The sequence below is a fragment of the Castor canadensis genome, chromosome 7, assembly GCF_047511655.1.
Source record: "Castor canadensis chromosome 7, mCasCan1.hap1v2, whole genome shotgun sequence".
NCBI lineage: Eukaryota > Metazoa > Chordata > Mammalia > Rodentia > Castoridae > Castor > Castor canadensis.
Window position 1 is genome coordinate 119,639,591 of NC_133392.1, and position 18,896 is coordinate 119,658,486.

Below are 18,896 nucleotides of genomic sequence, written 5' to 3' on the forward strand. Positions count from 1 at the left end.
TAGCCCAAACACCCATCAAGGGATGATGGGATTAACAAACTGAGGTGTGTACAGACCGTAGGCTATTACTCAGATCTACCTAAAAAAGGAACTAAATTCTCACACACGCTACAATGTGGATGAACTTCAAAAACGTTATACCATATGGAAATAAGCCAGGCACAAAAGGTCACATAATTCCATTACAATAAAACATCCAAACACATAAATCCCTGGACATGGACAGTAGACTAGGCAAAGCCAAGCGCCAGTGGCTGTATTCCTAGCTACTCGGGAAGCAGAGATCAGGAGGATCGCAGTTCGAAGCCAGCCTGGGCACGTAGTTCACAAGACCCTAATCTCAAAGAAAAAGGGCTGGGGGAGTGGCTCAAGGTATAGACCAAGTTCAAGCTCCAGTACCACAAAAAAAAAAAAAAAGAAAGAAAAAAGTAGACTGGGTGGGGAGGGAGAAGGGGAGAAAGTGCTTAATAGGTAAATGTTTTCACTTGGAAGTGTTGGAAATGTTTTGGAACTAGATGGGGGGAGGAGGTGTACAGCACTGTGAAAGCAGTGAATACCAGTGAATTATATGCTTTAAAGTGGTTTAATTTGGGGGGCTTTAAATTTTTTGTTTTATTTTATTTTATTTTAACAGAGGGCCTCACTATGTATCCAAAGCTGGCCACAAACTAATGATCTTCCTGCCTCTGCTTCCTAAGTACTGGGATATACAGGCGTGTGCCACCACGCTCAACTAAAATGGCATTTATTTATTTATTCATTTATTTATCTATTTATTGATTTACTTATTTTGGTGGTACTTGGGTTTAAACACAGGGCTTTGCACTTTCTAGGCAGGTACTCTACCACTTCAACTATGCCCCCAGTATAGCTTTAATTATTTTTCAAATAGAGTGTGTCAAGGGCTGGCAGAGTGGCTCAAGTGGTAGAGCTCCTGCCTTGCAATCATGAGATCAACCTGTAGTACTACAAAAAAAAAAAAAAATCAAACAGCATCTCAAATTTATGCCCGGGTTGTCTTCGACCATGGTCATCCTATTTACACTTCCTGCATATCTGAGATAACAGGTGCGCACCACTGCACCCAGCTTTTATTGATTGAGATGGAGTCTCATGAACTTTTTGCCTGGGCTGGCCTCAAACCATGATCCTCCCAATCTCTACTTCTCAAGGAACTAGGATTATAGGCATGAGCCACTATGCCCAGCAAAAAAGATTCATTTTATGTTATGTGACTTTCATCTTGATAATTTTTTAACTCTCCAGAGAAAACACTTTGGATTAATATCAGGTCAGTCACTAACTCATATTACAATTTAAATGCCAGGTATATTTTAAAGAAAAAATAAAAATGAGAGCAAAAGCAGAGTGTCCCACTGAGATGTGCAGCACAAGATCCGAGCTTTTGAAAAGGTGGGTTTTATAAGAACTATTTACCGAGGTCTCAGAGGCACGTGTACCTCAGTCCTTCACTGCTGCTCATTGTGACAAGGCCCATTTAACTGTGGGAGTATTTAAGATCCATAAAGCACAAAGCAGGAACCCTCTCTACTCCTGATACCCACAGGGACCAGGGAGCATAGGGTCTGGCTTGTCATGGACTCAATGCATGAGTTTATTCAGTGGGTCCCTGACTCCCACTAGTGTCACCCCCAATAGGCAGGGAGAATGTAGGCCATGAAGCTTTGCTCCTATCCCTGCCCTGCTCACCACATTCTAGAACCTACAGCCAGTCTGCCTCCCTCCACCCAACGGTAAAAATAACTTTGTCTGAAATCTGATGCCTTCCTTTAGCCAGTCACCAGAACTGCCCCTGCCCCACAGAGGAGCTGGCCTGGGGCCAGAGCAAATGGGGCAGACATTGCCTGAATGCTTTCCCACACACGTCTCATCTGACCCAAAAGCAAAATACTGGAGGTGCAATCATTGACAAAATCCACTGGGACTCCCATTCCAGCCCAAGTTGCCAGTTCTGAACCAGAGAGGCAGGACCTGAGCACAGGCTCCTGACTCTGTCTCCCCTGTAGACTTTTTTCAGCACCTTGAGCGTGAGAAGGGCTTCAAGTCTGATTACCTGCTTGATTGTAAGGAAGGGGAAACTGAGGCACAGAGGGCTCTGTGTCCAAGGTCTTAAGTGAATGGGCTTTGCCCTGGGCAAGTCATCAAGAAGTTGTTTCTCTGTTGACTGAAGTTCTCCCAAGAAGCCATATCAATACTGAAGATCCTACAGACTGCTTGACCTTGGCTGACTAGAACATGGTGACTCTGGAGAGATGAACAATTATAGGTTGAAAACCAAAATGATCTTCGGCTATCTTAAAGGCCTTGAGTAGCCAATTACCATTAGCCTCTGTATCTGACCTAACATCCTTTGTCTCCAGGTAAACCTCAGGAATGCATAGCTAAGTTTAGCAGACCTCTAGTCTCCTGTAAGAAAAGCTTGCCCTGCTCCCTGCAGCCTGCCCACTTGATGTCCCCAGGAATGCATTGGGTAACACACCACACAACTTTCTTTTGTTCTGTGACTATGAAAGTTTCACAGTGGAGCACATTATTCAGGGCAACCTGACTCCATGTTCCCAGGCCTGGGTCACGCTTATTTGACTCAGAATAAACTATTTCTTATTTCTTTAGGAGCAAGAGCTGTGTGTGTGTGTGTGTGTGTGTGTGTGTGTGTGTGTGTGTGTGTGCTTTGTTTTGTTTTTCTTCCTAAGTGGTCCAGTCTGGCCTGGAACTAGAGCTCATCCTGTCTCAGCCTCTTGAGTGCTGGGATTACAGTCATGTACCACCATTCCTGGCTTAAGAGCTGAGTTTAGGACTGGAGGTGTAGCTCCAGGGATAAGAGTGCTTGCTTAGCAAGCATAAGGCCCTGAGTTAAAACTCCAATACTGAGGGAAAGAAAAATCAAAAAAGCTGTGTTTTTCGTGGCTACCTTGGGAAGAACAGAACAAGCCCACCCTGAACCCATCTCCAAACAAGGTGATGTGAGGACAACCGTAGATCTTTTCACCAAATGAAGAGACAGAGGCTCACTCCCTCTCACCTTTAATTGGCCCCTATTGCCTTGGGCTATTTACCACCTTCTACCCTCCACCTCCTGCAGGACCCCAAAAGAGACCAGAGGGTTTTTGGGTTTTTGTTTTGTTTCATTTTACCATAAAAATTTTTTTCAGATTATAGCCATATGAAATGGTGATATCAAGCTAGAGAGAACAGGTTGCCCTGTAACAAATCTATTTACAAAATCCATCATAAAAGCTTTTTTTGTTTGTTTTTATATTATATATTCTCTTTTAAAAACTTTTGACTAAGATTAAGTATAGTAAAAACTAGCATACAACATAAACTGACCGGTAGTTTGCTTACTCCCAATCTTGGGAAAAATACTTTCTTTTTACAAAATCATGCAACTCTAGGAAAAGAAATTCCCATGCCCTGACAATTGCCACCCAACTTACTCTGCAAGGGATCTTCCTTCAAAATCCTTCCTCCTCATGCATGGAAGTTATCATACACACCCTGAGTTCTTACCTCCTTTTTCTTAAAAGCTATAGCTTTAAATACTGCAATTTTATTTGTGGTCCTATAAGTTTGACAAAAATGAAAACAAGAACCACAATAATAAAAGACAAAAACAAGGTATCAGGTGGTGCCGGTGGCTCACCTCCACTACTCCAGCTACTCAGGAGGCAGAGATCAGGAGGATAGCAGTTCAAAGCCATCCCTGGGCAAATAGTTCTCAAGAAACCCTATCTCGAAAGAAACCTGTGAACACAAAACAGGGCTGGTGGAGTGGCTCAAGTGGTAGAATGCCTGCCTAGCAAGCATGAAGCCAAGTTCAAACCCCAGTGCTGCCAAATAAATAAATAAATAAATAAGGTATTATTCTTAGGAAATTACAAACCAGCTAGAAAATATTCTGGCAATATTTATAAATTATTTGCTATTTCTTATACTGTCATTTTGAAAAAGATAAAATTGAAATAGCTCTTCAGCAACAACTTGCATAAGTGTACAGATTTTTTTTTTAAATGTCTTCCTTTCTGGACTGATCATGTTATCAACAAGACCCAACAACAACTTGAGTTCTTTGGAAAACGGAAAATAACGTGTCAAAGAACTCTACAATATTCGCTAAGTCTCAACCCATGCATCCATAGGCCCTTTGAGAAGGGGCAGTGCTTTTTGCCACGTTTCTCTGTCTCTCACTTGTAAATAAAATCAGAGCTCCATTCAGTCATCACCAGCTGACTGGAATTGGAACAGGAATTGAAATCCAAGTCTTTACTATCTGTCTGTCTAGATGGGAAGTTTGATAGACTGCTCCCAGCTTGGACAATGGTGCCAACCGATCTACAGAAAACTAAGACATTTGTTTCCTAAGAATACCCACTGCAGAATTCTTCCTCAGGTTTTTAGCATTTTATGAACCTAAGTTGTCGAAAGCCCAATTAATAGTGACAGTGGCTGATGCTGTGGACACAAAAGGGAAGTCTGGCCCAGTTCACCATCCATTTGGTGCTTGCATTTGTTAGCATAATTTATTTCATTACAACTCTAAGACCAACTGGTTAACCTTGGCCTTTCAGTTTACCAAACCCCAGCAAACAAAAATTTCAGCTTTAAAATTTTAAGCAGCAGAAAAGCATGGAAATAGATTATAATTCAAGTACGTAAATGCTTTATTCAAACATGATTTTAGTTTTTATTTAGTTTTCTTTTCTGTTCAATACTACTTTTGCGATTCACTGTACATGGAACTCTCGCTTGTTCATTTTATTTTTAACTAACAAATAATTGTATAGACATAAAGAGTACATGTTTCATACATGTATACATTGTGGACTGATCAAGTCAGGCTAATTAATATGTCACCTGTGCAGTAGATCACCAGAACTTACTCTTCCTGTGTAATTGAAACTCTGTACCCTTTGACCAACATCTCTTTTCCCCATCTATTTCTCCCCTAGTCTCTGGTAACCGCCATCCTACTGTATGGGTTCAAAGAGCTCTAGATCCACATAAAAGTGAGATCATATGGAATTTGTCTCTTTGGCTAGCTTGTTTCAATTAGTATAAAGTTTTCCATGTTCATCCACGTTATCACAAATGACAATTTGCTTTTTAAAGGCTGAATAATATTCCATTGCATGTGTGTTTTATATACATATATATATTTAACAATCTATTTGTGTATTGATGGGCTCGTGGGTTTTTTCCATTTCTTGGCTATTGTAAATAACATTACAATAAACACGGGAGTGCAAACATCTCTGCAACATACTGATTTCAACTCCTTTGGCTATATACCCGGAAGTAGGATTATTGATCATATAGTAATTCTACTTTTAGTTTTTAAAGGAACTTCCATACTGTTCTCCAAAATGGCTGTATCACCAGCAGTGTACAAAGGCTCCCTTTTCTAAAGAGTTTTTTTTTTTTTTAACAAACAGATTGAATACAATCCATTTTTTTTTTTTTAATTATGTTCCAGTCAGGCAACCAGGTTTTTGAGCACAGGCAGTCTGTCCCCAAATGCAACTGACTCCACTATGTGCCCCTCAGGGAGTCATTCTGAGAGCACTCAGCCCAGCTTCCCAGGCAACCCTCCATGCAGGAGCCCTGGCAGGGAGGAGGGCCATTCAGAGCTGTGGACTGACCTGGCCTCTCCTCATCAGAGCTCTCCATGGCCTCCCTGCTAGACAGTCAAGGCTGCGGCCTGCCATTGCCTCTGGGTCACCATGGCAACAGGCAGAGAGGCATGAGCCCAGGCTCTGCCATCCTGCAAGCCACCTCATTTGCCCTGGAGCTGGGCACAGCTCCCCACCAAGAGGATGAGGGAGAGAAAACAGGGGGGAAGAGAGGGAGAAGAGGGCAGTTTTAGAGAGAGAGGGAAAATCAGTCACAGAGAAAGAAGAAAGGAGGGAAAGAGAAGGAACAGAAAAAGGGTGAGGTCAGAGACAGAGAAAGAAACAGGCTGCACACACACACACACACACACACACACACACACACACACACACACACACACAGCAGAGGGGAAAGGGAGGGATACAGGAAAGGGGACCCCTTCCAGCTTTCCCACCACACACATTCCTCCAGCTTGAGCTGTTCCCAGCCTGGCGGGATTCTGGGCAGCTAGGACTTCCTGCCCCAGGAAGCTGGCAGCCTGGTGGGCCCCTTGAAGGCCCAAGCTGCTTCTCCAGACCCCTCAGGCAGTGGCTCCCTCCTCCTGACTTCCTCCTCAGGCCTCCAAGATCCTGAGAGCACCCAGAGCTCTCCTTCCCACTCAGCCTCCCTCCCTCACTATACTTCTTATTTCTCCCGTGTTCCAGAAGCTGTTCCTAAGCAGGGCAGAGTGGTGAGGGGCAGGGAGGGTTTGAGATTCATCTGCTGATGCATTCTCTGGAGCTACAAAGGGAGTGAGGCAGGCCTCAGACTGAAGCTCCCCAGAGGGACGCCATCCCTGCAAGGCTGTTTCTAAGGCCTAAGCTGACATCTCTGACAGCAGGAGACGCAGAGCAGCGCTCACATTCTCCAGAGAGGCCACTAAGCAGAGCAGGTGTACTGACTGACCGTCCTTTACACCACACCCCAGGTACTTCCCTCACCATCAAGCTTAGGGAGCCTGATGGCCTGCAAGATGGCTGTCATCTGTCCTCACTCCACCCACCCCCACACTTCCTACACTGTCTCAGAGGGATCTGAGCCCATAAGAAAGCCTTGATGAAGAAAAAAACAAGGGTAAGGAAAGAAGAAAGAAAAACACAGGAAGGTGCTAGGGCTGCGGCAGGTTCTGCAGGCTTAGGCAGTGCTGTGCTCCAGCCTGGCCTCTGCCTGCTGAATAGCCCTAAGCCACTCATTTAAGCCACTCTGCACCTCTCTTTCCATGTCTATAAAATGGGACTAGGACTACCATAGAGAGGACTGAATGAGATCACATGTGTAAAGTGTTTAGGACAGGATCTGACCTGTAGAAAGTGCCCCAAACTGCAGCTCTTCACTACCACTGTTGCTAGACACAGAAGACCAATCCACAGGCCTCAGGAGTAAGAGACATCGGCCAGGTGGCCTTCTCAGGGCAGTGGAGGTCAGATGGGCCTATAGCCCAGTTTGTGATCATGACATTTATGACATTCACTTTTCCTCCTGGCACTGCCAGTTGAACACAAAATCTGTCCACCACTAGGGCTTCATTTCAACCAAGAATCAAAGTAGAACAGGACAGAATCTTTGGCCCCTGTGAGGCCTCCCACAGATGTCTACTTATGGTCCAAACACAGTCATGACCGCTGGGACACCTTCAGACTCGAAGCTGGGACCGCTGAGAATAAGGCATGCCAGGGAGGGGCCCACTGGGGCAGAAACAGACACAACTTGTGTATTTTGTACTTTATTGTGAGTACTCATAAACACATGTAAAACTGAACTCAGGAAGTATCTCCAATGAAGTTCCATGCTTGCCTGCTCCATTCAACACTGGATCAAACTGCCTGGTCACATACAGCCACTTAAAAGGGTATAATATAAATATAAAAACAAGCACATGAAAACAGAAAAGGCTACTTCATCAGCCTCATCTAAGTGTTTCTGTCATTGTTCCTTCGTTTGAAATTACTTGCATGCTGAGGTGGCTAGAGCTCAATTGTTGTTTATATGAAAACAGCCTCATGATTCCATCTGTCCACAAACTCAACAGTGACAACTTCTGCTGTAACCAACCAAACCATGACCCTGTGGCTGCTAAAGGCTTCCTACTATGGTGGGTGTGGTGAGGGGAGGGGATGGGGAAGAATGACTCAGTGCTAGAGGAGGCAGCCCCAGGCTAAGGTTTGCAGGCCCAGCACTGTGAGGGGGGAACAGAGGGAACAGGGAGTTGCCCAGGGCCAAGACTGACAACCAGGCTGTAGGAGGGACAGTGAGGGGCTGGGCTATGTGTGGCCTAGGGTGGGTCCTCTGGCTGCAAATCTGAAGGCTGGATTGGAAGGGTAGCAGAAGGGCTCCTAATAAGGTGTAGAATCAAGACCACACAGGGGGAACTGTTGAAAGAGGCCAGCTCTGGCTGGGGATCAACATTTATCTTTGTGAAAGCTCCCATCCATTCCTTCCAGGCGTTGGGAACCCAGCACTGCACAAGACACAGTCTCTTTTCTGTGGGCAGGCAATAAACAAAAGGGGAAGGAGATCATTTCAGAGAGTGAAAAGTGCTACAAGAAAGAAAGAACAGGCTGCCATCAAAAGAGAAGGTGGTGACCAGAAGAAGGTAATGTAGGGTGGAAATGGGGAGGGCTTCCTCCCGGAGCTCTGGATGAATGAATGAGTAGGGACAATAGCACAAGGCCCTGGAGCTGTGGGGTGGCAGGCAAGAGAAGATGGGGGAGGAGGCAGGGAGCAGGGCTATCAGAGAAAGAAAGGGAGATAGGGGAGAGGACAGGAGAGCAGACAGGGTCCACATGGCCCACGTGTGGATTTCACTCCAAATGGGAGTGACTGGAAGCTATAAGGGGAGGGAAGCAATCATACCTACATGTTTAGATCCCTCTGCTGTTTGGTGGGGATAGGAGATGACGCCTGTGTTGGGCTAGTCAGAGAGGCCATGGACTCAGGGCAGATTTGGAGGGTCCAAAAGGTAATAGGGAGGGCCCAGGCTTAGAATGAGTGACTGGCTGATGGTAGTACTGGTTACTGAATAGGGGAACCCAGCAGAGAAGTAGGGGTCAGAATCAAGAATTTGTGAGACTGAGGCCAATAGGAAAAGGGGACCAGAAACTAGAGAAAAGGTGAGATCAAAAAGAATTAACCTAGAAGGTAACACACATGCACAGGAAATCAATGTGAGTCAACTCCCTGTATAGCTATCCTTATCTCAACCAGCAAAAAAACCCTTGTTCCTTCCTGTTATGGCTTATACTCTCTCTACAACAAAATTAGAAAAAAGGGCAAAATAGTTTCTGCTGGGTATTGAGGGGGTGGGGGGGAGAAGGAGGGGGCAGAGTGGGTGGTAAGGGAGGGGGTGGGGGCAGGGGGGAGAAATGACCCAAGCCCTGTATGCACATATAAATAATAAAAGAAAAAAAATTAAAACAAATAAAAAAAAAAAAATGAATTTGTGAGAACCTAGGACTGGGAATGTAGCCCATGACAGAACACTTGCCTAGCATGCAAGACCCTGGATTCCAGTCCCAGCACTGCAAACAAAAAAAAGTTTGTGAGATCCTATTCAACATTTAGAAGTATCAAGGTTCCAGTCTGCAGACTACTAGAGAAGATAGGCTACACGTGGAGACAGCGCGTGGCATCTAAGATCCACAGGACTCTGTGACCTTGTGGTAGGTTAAGGGCCACCAATGTCTTGCAGCTCCACTAGTGGGGACGGGGAGTCTAATACCCTGCTCTGGATCTAAGTCACCTTCAGTGACATTCCAAACAGTGCCTGGGAGACCAGATCACCTAAAATCTTGTGGCTTCTCCCAGGCCTCCTAGAACTCTAGCTCTGGGGCAGTCAGCTGCCTGGTAGGAAACTATCACCCCAAAGAGACGTCTACTCTGAATGACAGTCCCAGCTAAGCCCCCCTTGCAACCATCCCCACCAAGGTGCCAGTGAAGCTATGCTGGACACTGTTCAGCCCACCTGCCAGCTAAACACCAAGAAGTAACCGCTACAGATGAATCGCCTGGTCAGACCCTGCCTGAGTTCCTCACTTATACAATCACAAGGCATCATAAAATGATGGTTGTCCTAAGTCACTAAGTTTTAGGGCAGCTGGTTTTGCAGCCCTAATAACTAGACTATGCATCGTTCCAGAGGAGTGTAGACAGAAACAAACATGCCCCAATATTAGAGGTGGGTAGGAAGGCAGAACCTACAGGGGAGTAATCAGCCAGGTGGGAGGAGCCCTGGAGAGGGCAGTTCCTTGACTTCAAGGCAGATGGGAGAGAAGCTGTCCCCAATTTGATCACAGGAAAAGGGGAGAGAGGAAGGGGTGGAGTCCAGTCAGAGTGACTTAGTAGAAGGACTAGACATAGCTAAGTGGAAATGGTGACCACAGAAACTCTTTCAGAGATTTTTATGGGAAAAGGAGCAAAGAAATAGGTAGTAGTTGGAAGGGGACATGGGGACAGGAAGGGCTTTGTTTATCTAGAAGCTGGGAGACACTGAGCTTGGTCATCTGCTAAGGAACAGAGCAGGTGAGGGGGGGTCCCCCTGGAGCCAGAGAGTTGCCCACAAGACAGAGGCTGCCAAAGAAGTGCCTGGCAGAATCTCAAAGCTCCTTTCTAGAAATCTATGGCTGCCATTTATCATGTACCTACTATGTCCTAGGCCCAATTCCTAGGGAGTACTTTAATTCTCGACTCCACTCTGATGCAGGAACCCTCATTTCACGGATGAGAAAAGGGAAATGTGGACAGGAAATGAGGAAAGCTCCCCTAGAGTGCCTGGCCAGCAAAAGGCAAAAGGGAGACTGGACTGGGGTTCTCCTGACTCCAGAGCTCAGCAGGGATGCTGCAGAGAGGATGCTGGCCAGAAAGATCAGGTCAGTATCCCATGGGACTACTGATTCAGAGCCTGGCACTTCACAGCCCCTCCATTGGTTGCCTAGTGGCTCCCTGCCTTCCAAGCACTTTGGGAACAGAGCTGGCTGGAGAGGTGGTATCTGACCAGTGGATTCCACCTGGACTATGGGGACTTCCGATGTAAAGACACCACAGCTGTCACTATCATTGCCACCACTCCCCATCCAGAGGGCAGCCTAGCTAGGTCAGAACAAGTTCCTGCAGTGAGGCACACCTTCTTTTAGCCCTGCGGCCTGGAAATTCTAGTCTTATCTTTAAAAGCAAGGGAGAGTGAGGACCAGGCCAATTCAAGAGGCCCAGGAGGCCCTCAGGGTGGGGCTGGAGGGGGGCTGGGGAGCAGTGCTGGACTTGTCACCCTTCTGGCTTTCTTCAGGGAAGACTACTCCCCTGACCCCAAAGTCATTTAGCCCCTGGCCCCTTCTTCTCCTGGGGCCCACCATTTCTCAATGAACCCCTACACTCAGAGAGCTCTTAAAATGAGTCTCCTCCCCATAAATGCAGGTGGTGTGAGCCTGCTCAGTAACAGGGACAAGTATCACCCCACACCCACCTTACAGAGAGGAAACCGAAGCTGGAAACCAGCCGGAGTCTTCTGCTCCAAACCTCCCATCTGTTCCCCACATTGTTCAGGGGCTGTACCCTAGAGAAGGCACAACCAGGTGCTGGTCTCTCCTACCCTTCCTAAGGGATCTAAAGGAAATGTGCACCCACCTGGCTCAGCTGGGCCTGCAGTGCCACTGGGAACCAGAGCTGCTTTAGGAAGGGCCACTCCCCTTTCTGACTTTTGATCCCTTCCAGACCATACCTGGGCCAGGCCACTCCCTGGGGTGGATCACAGCCTGTTCTAGGGGTCACAAATTGGAAACACCAAGAAGCAGAAAGACTTGGGAATCAGCACTGCCAGTCTCCCTTCCTCCCCTCAGAAAACACCTGGAACCAAGGTCCAATCTGGGACTCCACTCTGGTGCTGACTCTGTGGACCCCTGATCAGCCAGACAAGGCAAAGCACAAACAGTGCGTTCTAGACTGCAAAGTGAGTGTGCATGAGGAGATAAGAAATGCCCTGATAGCACACATGTCTTTGTGGAATCATGCATCTTGCTATAATATGTGTGTTTACTACATAGCAGGCCCTTACAGACAGTCTACTGAGGGTCTGCATGCCTCAGCCTCACAGCCCTGCAAGGGACAAGTATCCCTCCACACAGGAAAAGGTAACTAAAGCTTAGTTATCTGCAGGACTTGCCCAGGGTGCAGTGCAGGTGAAGGGTGGAGCTGAGTTTACTTTTCTCACTAGCTGTGAGCTGTCTATTCTCCCTGGGCTGCCTCTCTAAAAGGGAGTTTACTAATTTCTACCTACTGACATTAATTAGTTACTGTATAATTTGCTCAGGGAAAATCATTCCTCTGGAGGAAGCCACAGGCAGGAAATATATATAACACATCAAAAGAGTCATGTAGGACTGCCTGTTTCCCACCTGTTTTGTACTCCCGATTCCTAACCCAGAACAGATTACACAATGGGTTAAACATCACTCCTCCAGGAAGCTTACCCACCTCAGGCTTCCCTTTGCCACAGCCTGGTCACACTATCTTGTCATCATGGGTTTATAGTTCACTGCATCCCCATCAGCCTGGGAGCACCTGAGGACAGGTCTGGTCTGACTTATCCCTGGATCCCCAAAGTGCCAGACTCTGGCCCCTTCCATCACTTCCCTGATGCCACCTCCTGTCTGCAAGGCTGCTGCTCCTATTACTAGCAGGGCACACCAGCATGCAGCCAGAGAGCTGGCAGAGGACCCAGTTGGAAGCACCATCTGTCCCTGGAGCCAAAGGACAGAGCAGGCACAAGGCAAAGATGTCAAGTCCTCTGCTCAGCCAGGTCAGCCCAGGACAAGGTGAGCAGTCCCAGAGCCTAGAGCCCCTGCCCAGCTGGAGTCTGGGGTCAGACAAGACTTTGAATTCCCTAACTAGTTCAATGTCTAAGTCAAATGCCAGAGACTTGGCTTTCATATCTGTAAAGCCAGATGAATACCAGCAGTCTTTAGATGGTGTTAGGGCATTTAAAAATGCCAGGCACTTAGTAGGTCCTCAAGAGAAAAGTTCACTTTCACCATCACTTCTGACCACTGAGGAAACTCAAGTCCAAATGAGAGGAAAGAAAAGGAAGACACGGCTCAAGTGGCAAAGCCCTTGCCTAGCAAGCACGAGACCCTGAGTTCAAACCCTAATACCATCAAGAAAAGAAAAAGAATGAATACTTGCAGTGAGCATGCCAAGTTCCACAGCCCTCCAATGTGCCAATAATCTGGCAAGCTCTTTAGGGAGAGATCTGGCCCATAGATGAGGTCACTGTGGCCTACAGAGGCAAAGGGACTTGAGGTCTCTGAGGTGGGTTTCTGAACCCTTCTACTGTCTAGCAGGGAAGTGGGCAGCTCTCCAAAGGCTCCAGGATGCCAGTATGGCCCTGCCCCTGGCACAGGAACAAGTTGAGGGTGAGTGGCACAGCCTCCCCTAGGTCCCAGTGTGTGTGTGTGGTAGAGTCAGCTAAGAGAGCCTGGGAACTCGAACCTATGAGAAGACTGGGATGGGTGAGTTCAAGAGAGACACAAGACCACTCACTGGGAACACAGAGGTTCCAGATGCCTCCCTGGCCAGAACGAGGGCAGGAGAAGGAATCCTAGGCCAGGTGGGGTCCTTAGTCTCTCACCAGCTGCAAGAACCCAGACACCTCCTCTCTAGTCTCATCTTACCAGGCCTCCCTGTTGTCAGGAGCCAGAGAATTGGGAAGGAGGGCTGCTAGGTCACCCAGAGAAGAGAAACCAAGATGATATGTTTCTCTGGCTCACTGAGCTCAGCCTGCAAGGACTGCACACCTTGCACTAAGCTGGGGGGCCAGATTGCACCCAGGGAGCTCATCCAACAGAGTCCACAGCACTCCTAACTCCTCACCCAGCCCGTAAGGCCTGGCTATCCCCAAGCTGCAGCACCTTGCAGCCTCAACTCAGCCTTTTGCAGCTGCTCTACTCTGGTTCAGACCACTCCACATGGGCTCCACTTAGCAGCTCAGATGCACTGAGCTCCCCCACCTTGGAGCCTGCAAGCCGTTGCCTCTGCCTGGAGGCTCCTATCCCAGATCCTCCCATGGTTGCTTATTTCTCAGCCACCAGGTCTCTGTTCAGTTGTCACTTTCTCAAAGAGCTCTCCTCGACCCCCCTCACATATCCCTGTTTTCTAGACAGCCCTAAAAATGCCACTTACTAGCTGTGTGACCTTGGGAAAGTGACTTACCCTCTCTGTCTCAGTTTCATCTTTAACAGGCATGATAATGGAGTTGTTCTAAGGAATGAATGCATGTTTGGCACATAGCTAGCACTTACTACTATTATTATTCACAGCACTTTGTGCAGATTTCATGGCTATTTATTTGACCTTTTCATCAGCTCTCCCTTACTAGCTGTCCGCTGCATATGGCCACAGACCACAGCATACTCAGCACCTGCCACATACTAAGTACCTGTGGAGGAAAAGATGATCTTGGTACAACATCCTTACGAGACGTTATTAATTCTGGGGCCAGGTAGGATGGAGACTCAAAAAGGGGAGTGATGGCTGAGCTGGGTTTTGCAGGATGAAGAAGAGTCCCCCAGACATTAAGAACACTAAGATGTTCACCCATGGCCAAGCCTGGAATCCACATGAGGTTTCTGAATGGGCTGATACTGACTGTTCAAGCCTCACCCCTTCCTCCAGGAGCCTTCTGGAAGCACTGCAACCCCATCTGAGCTGCCATGATCACTCATTCATTCAGCAGTTTTGAGTTCCCACTATGTAACAAGCACACCATTTTGTGTCACTAGCTCACCTCTTTTCCACCACAAAGCAGGGCCCTGAAGGGAGACAGGCCCTGCCTTTCACTATCAGAACCACCCTCAAAGTGGTCTGAAAAGCTGTCATGAACAGCCAGACCCCCTGATGTGAAGTGCTGGGACCTGCAGGACAATCTAGCATGCATAGACCCAGAGAGAAGTCATCTGGCCTGGGGTCTCACAATGAGTCATGGGTTGAACACAATCCAAAATGCTGTACCTACACTCTTCTGGCTTAGACCCCTAATGGGCCCAGATTTGAAGGTAGGGGAAAAGCCCCTCCAGCTGTCCTCAGGTTCAAGGTGAGATGGTGGGTCTGGAGCAGCACAGAGAGAGGTCTGTAAACAGGAGTCCAGATGTGCACAGCTAGTTCTGGTCCTCCTGGCAGTACCACCTGGGCACAGGGTGTCTTGGAAGAACTGAGACAGATAGCCCATCACCATTTCTGGAGTAAAAAGAGAAACAGTTCCTGGGCCCTACTAGTTGCTGGCTGGGGCCAGGCTAGAACTTGGGCTAGACAGAGGTTCTCAGGGCACCAGAAGGCCCTGCCAGGCCAGGAGAGTGGGACTCAGTACCCAATACAAACTCACACCTTGGATGGGTAAAGGACAAAACCTCCATTGAGAAAGGCAAGGATTGAGATAGAACAGGGAGACCTTTTCAGTACTCCAAGACCAGCACTCAGCATTCCTCCTGCCCCTGGCTTGGTGGCAAACTCACAGCTTCATTTACTTGCCCATTACTTACTCATAGGCACTGAGAGCTGGCTGGTACCCAGTAGTGAGCAGGAGCCGGCCCACTGCACTCCAACATTTGCTCTGTCTACAGATACTAAAAAGGGTCCCCCATGCCATGTAAAGCATGGATTATCTGAAACCTCCTCCTGTTCCCAGTTTATCCTGGCTTCCTTAGTCCCTAGCGAAGAGGGGTTTGGTGGAGTTTCTTGGTTTGCTTGCTTTTCATCAAAAACAGCTTCAGTACCAAGCCAGAAAGATTTTCAGGCTCTCCCGTATTCTAGAGGAGGGAAGAAAATTCAAGAAGAAGCAGGAGAAATCCAAGACCTACCAAGCAGGCAATAGGTCAAAGGTGGTGGTCAAGGCCAGAGGGTTTTTAGTTGATGTGAGAGGCCCAATTTCCACACCCAATGCCCACTTCCATCCCCAGACCCAACAGAGGCAGTTCTGGGAAGCTGAATACTAGCTAGGCATAGAATCAGGACATGGGGGTCCAGGAATGACTTCAGGACCTTTGTCTGGCTGAGCCTCGGCCTCCTTAAGAGCTGAAACTCTGGGGCCAGGACTACTGAGTTCAAATCCCAGCTCTGCCACTTCCTACCAGTGTGATCTTGGACAGGTCATTAATCTGTCTGCTAAACCTTGGATTCTTCATCTAGGATGGGATGGGGGAGGCGATAAGTGTACCTACCTCCCAGAAAACTGAATAAATCAATGCGTGGAGAGTTTGGCATGCTGCCTGGCACAGTCAGCAGGTAAGAATTTGCTACTATTGCTCTCTGCAAAATGGTGATAAGGACACATTTTTCACTTACTGCCATGACCGCAGTTACCAATGAGGATTAATGGGAAAAGAGTCCTGAAGGGTTAAATATGACAGCTAGAGAGAAGATCCAGGCAGCCCAACCCCTTGTAGCTCACATCCAACCCTTAGTCTGGCTAAGAAGCTGCTGTCCCCACTAATTCTCTAAGCATTTCCTGGCCTCTGGCCAGGCTCAGCCCTGGTCTACCAGGCAGAGCCTCGTGGAGCTCACTGGTGGTGAGAGAGATGGAGGTCCCAGCCAAGCCAACATCCCAGTATGAGAAGTGCTCCCACAGAGGCAGGCACTTCTGTAAGAAATCTTGGAAGGCTTTCCAGAGAAGGTAGCATCCGGGCTGTCTGAGGACTCAGAAGGAACCTTCCAGGGAAATAGGGTAGGGGAGACACAGGGAGACTGCAGTAGCTCTGTAAGGGGGCACAGCAACATGGAAGAGAGAGCCACGATAGCCCACTAGGCAGAGGAACTCTGGCTGTGGCTACCTTGGAGAAGGCAGGGGGTTGGGGATGATGGGATGAAGACGGAGAAGTGGGCAGGGCCAGGTTGCCAAGATCAATGTGGAAGTCTTACTAAAGGCAGGGGCTGGGCACGGGACAGAGGACAAGGTGCACCAGGCCAGGTAAGGATGCCGAGCTGAGTAGTGCTGTGCACATGGAGGTGGTGGTAGGTAAGACATTTCTTTCTTGCTTTTGCAGGAAACACCCTCAGCCACTCTCCTCCCAGCATAAACTCTGCCAGTCTGTCCTGAATCTTTTTCCACGCACCAGGTCAAAGGCACCCAAAGGAGCCACTAAGCAATCAGGTCTCTCTCCGGCCTCAGCACCTAGTCTCAGCTCCAAAGCCCCAGTCAGGAGGTTCCAGGGAAAAGTGCTCTCCAATGTCACCTTGTAGGACACTTTTCCACATGACCTTTTCCTCAAATGGCCCTGTGCTTGCTCTCTTGCCCTCGCACTGCAGCACACAGTGGCTCTCCTGCCTACGCACACCCTCACATTGTAACTTCATCTGCCCCATGGCTTCCAGCCCTGAGCTGGAGAGTTAAGCACCACAGAGCCATGAGCTCAGACTCAGCCAGCAGCAGAAAAACACAGAGCTGTGCCTAGAGACACACACCCCCAGAGAGAATTCCAGAACTCGCTGCAGGTGCTCCACTCCACACAGCCAGCCCTTGGGATCTAGTGGCCTCTGGGGCTTGTTTGGGAACTGCTTATAAGTAAGCAGCAACATCTTCTTCCAAAGACAGCTAGAAGACAGCCCGTGGAAAGTGAGACAGAAGATGCAGGACTCTGACTTAAAAGGGAAGCATCAGTCTCTTTCTGGGTCCCCAGACTCCCATGCCCTCCCCTGCACCTCCAATCTGCCCCAGCCCATGGTCCATACCCTACGCAGATGGCTGCCGACATTCTGGATCATCGTGGAGCTGCTAGCTGCTTCAGCCAGGCTGTGGGGCACTGAAGGCTCCCAGAGTCAGACGCTGGGCACCTGAGACACAGCGGCTCCAGCTCCAAATGTAGCTCATGGCCTCTCTCTGGCTCCTCCTTCTGCAGGCTCCCGCCTCCTGAGCAGCTGTTATCGCCTGCGCAGGTCCGGGCCTCTCCTGGGACTGCCCTCTGCACCCCTCCTCCCAGAACCCCTGCAGAAGCTTTTCAGAGGCGACCAGCAGGGCCATAGCCAGGGGCCTCGGGACTCTCACTGCCCTCTCCCCTCCTCTCCTCCCCAATCCAGCAAAACTCCATTCGCCCCCACTTACAGCCTCCTCACTCCCACCACCATCCCCAGGGATCCTCCCCCTTGGAGTTTCTTGGATCTGGGACAGCTCCAGCTCCCCTGCCCAGTTTTCATGTGTCCACAAGGGGGCAGTCTGGAGCACAGCAGGATGCTAGGGAGCTGCCAGCAGTCTCCCAGAGAGACCCCACACTCCAGACCCAACTGCTTGGACTCTTCACCATTGTAGGTGCTGCCAGCCTGTTCTACTGCCCAAGCTCCCGATATTCAGTAGCCACTGACCGAAGACAGGGCACACCCTTCACTTTCTTAAAGTAGGCAGCTTCTCAAAGTGGTACCTGCCAGAGTCCACTCTGAGGCTCTGCAGGATTGTGCCCCCTGTAGCCACCAACCTTCTCACTTCTGCAAGAGGCTAGATGAGTAGACCTTCTCACTCACACTGGACTTATGACAGGACAATAAAGGTGGTCAAGGGAAGGGTGGGGAGAGGCATCCAGGCAAGGGTGCTTGTACACAAGTAGCTCGGGAATAATAGAACGACCTTGAAAACGCCTTGAAGAAGGAGGTGGCTGTGTCCAGATGGCATGGCCAGTAAGTTCAGAGCAGGCAGGAAGACATCAGCCGACACTCTGAGTCCCTGCCCTTCCCTCTGTTCTTCACTGCTTCCAGTTCATCCACACAGATTCAATGTCTCCTCTGGGCACATACCGTCCAGGAGGCCTGGGTCCTAGGCCTGGTTCTTTCACTAATGGGCACATCACTCTGGGCAAATCCCCTCCTCTTTCTCAGCCTCCCCACTTTGGGAATAAAGACAGAAACATCCCTCCTGTGAGTTCAGACCTTGCCCTCCAAGAGCTTCTCATGTCGTCAAGGTAACTTTGACAGGTGGCCCCAGGGCAATTTCAGGGCCCTCACTGTGTAGAGGAAGAATGGAGCCCCCAGAGCTCCTGGCCCCCAGGCTCTTCTCGCTCCAGAGGACTACCATGTCTCAGTTCAGGGCCTCCATCTTAGAGTTCCACAAATTGAGGCCCAGAGAGAGAATGAGAACCACCCAGAGACACACAGTGCAGAAGGCGTCTAGAGTCACCACTCCTGGCTTCAGGTGCAGAGCCCTGTCCACCTGACCCCGCCACAAGGCATCAAATGGGAGAGGCTTCAGTTAGATTTCTGAGAGG

The 18,896-nt window shown here is 48.7% G+C and overlaps 1 protein-coding gene across 1 annotated transcript in view; it reads right to left on the minus strand.

Moving 5' to 3' along the window:
* Window positions 1-17,668, minus strand: part of Acot11 (acyl-CoA thioesterase 11) — a 72,985-nt gene extending 55,317 nt beyond the window's left edge. Inside the window, exon 1 of the mRNA XM_020175374.2 lies at window positions 17,377-17,668. Coding sequence (XP_020030963.1) covers window positions 17,377-17,409 — 33 coding nt within the window. The 5' untranslated portion in view covers window positions 17,410-17,668. The remainder of the gene's footprint in view (window positions 1-17,376) is intronic.
* Window positions 17,669-18,896: the final 1,228 nt, after the last annotated feature.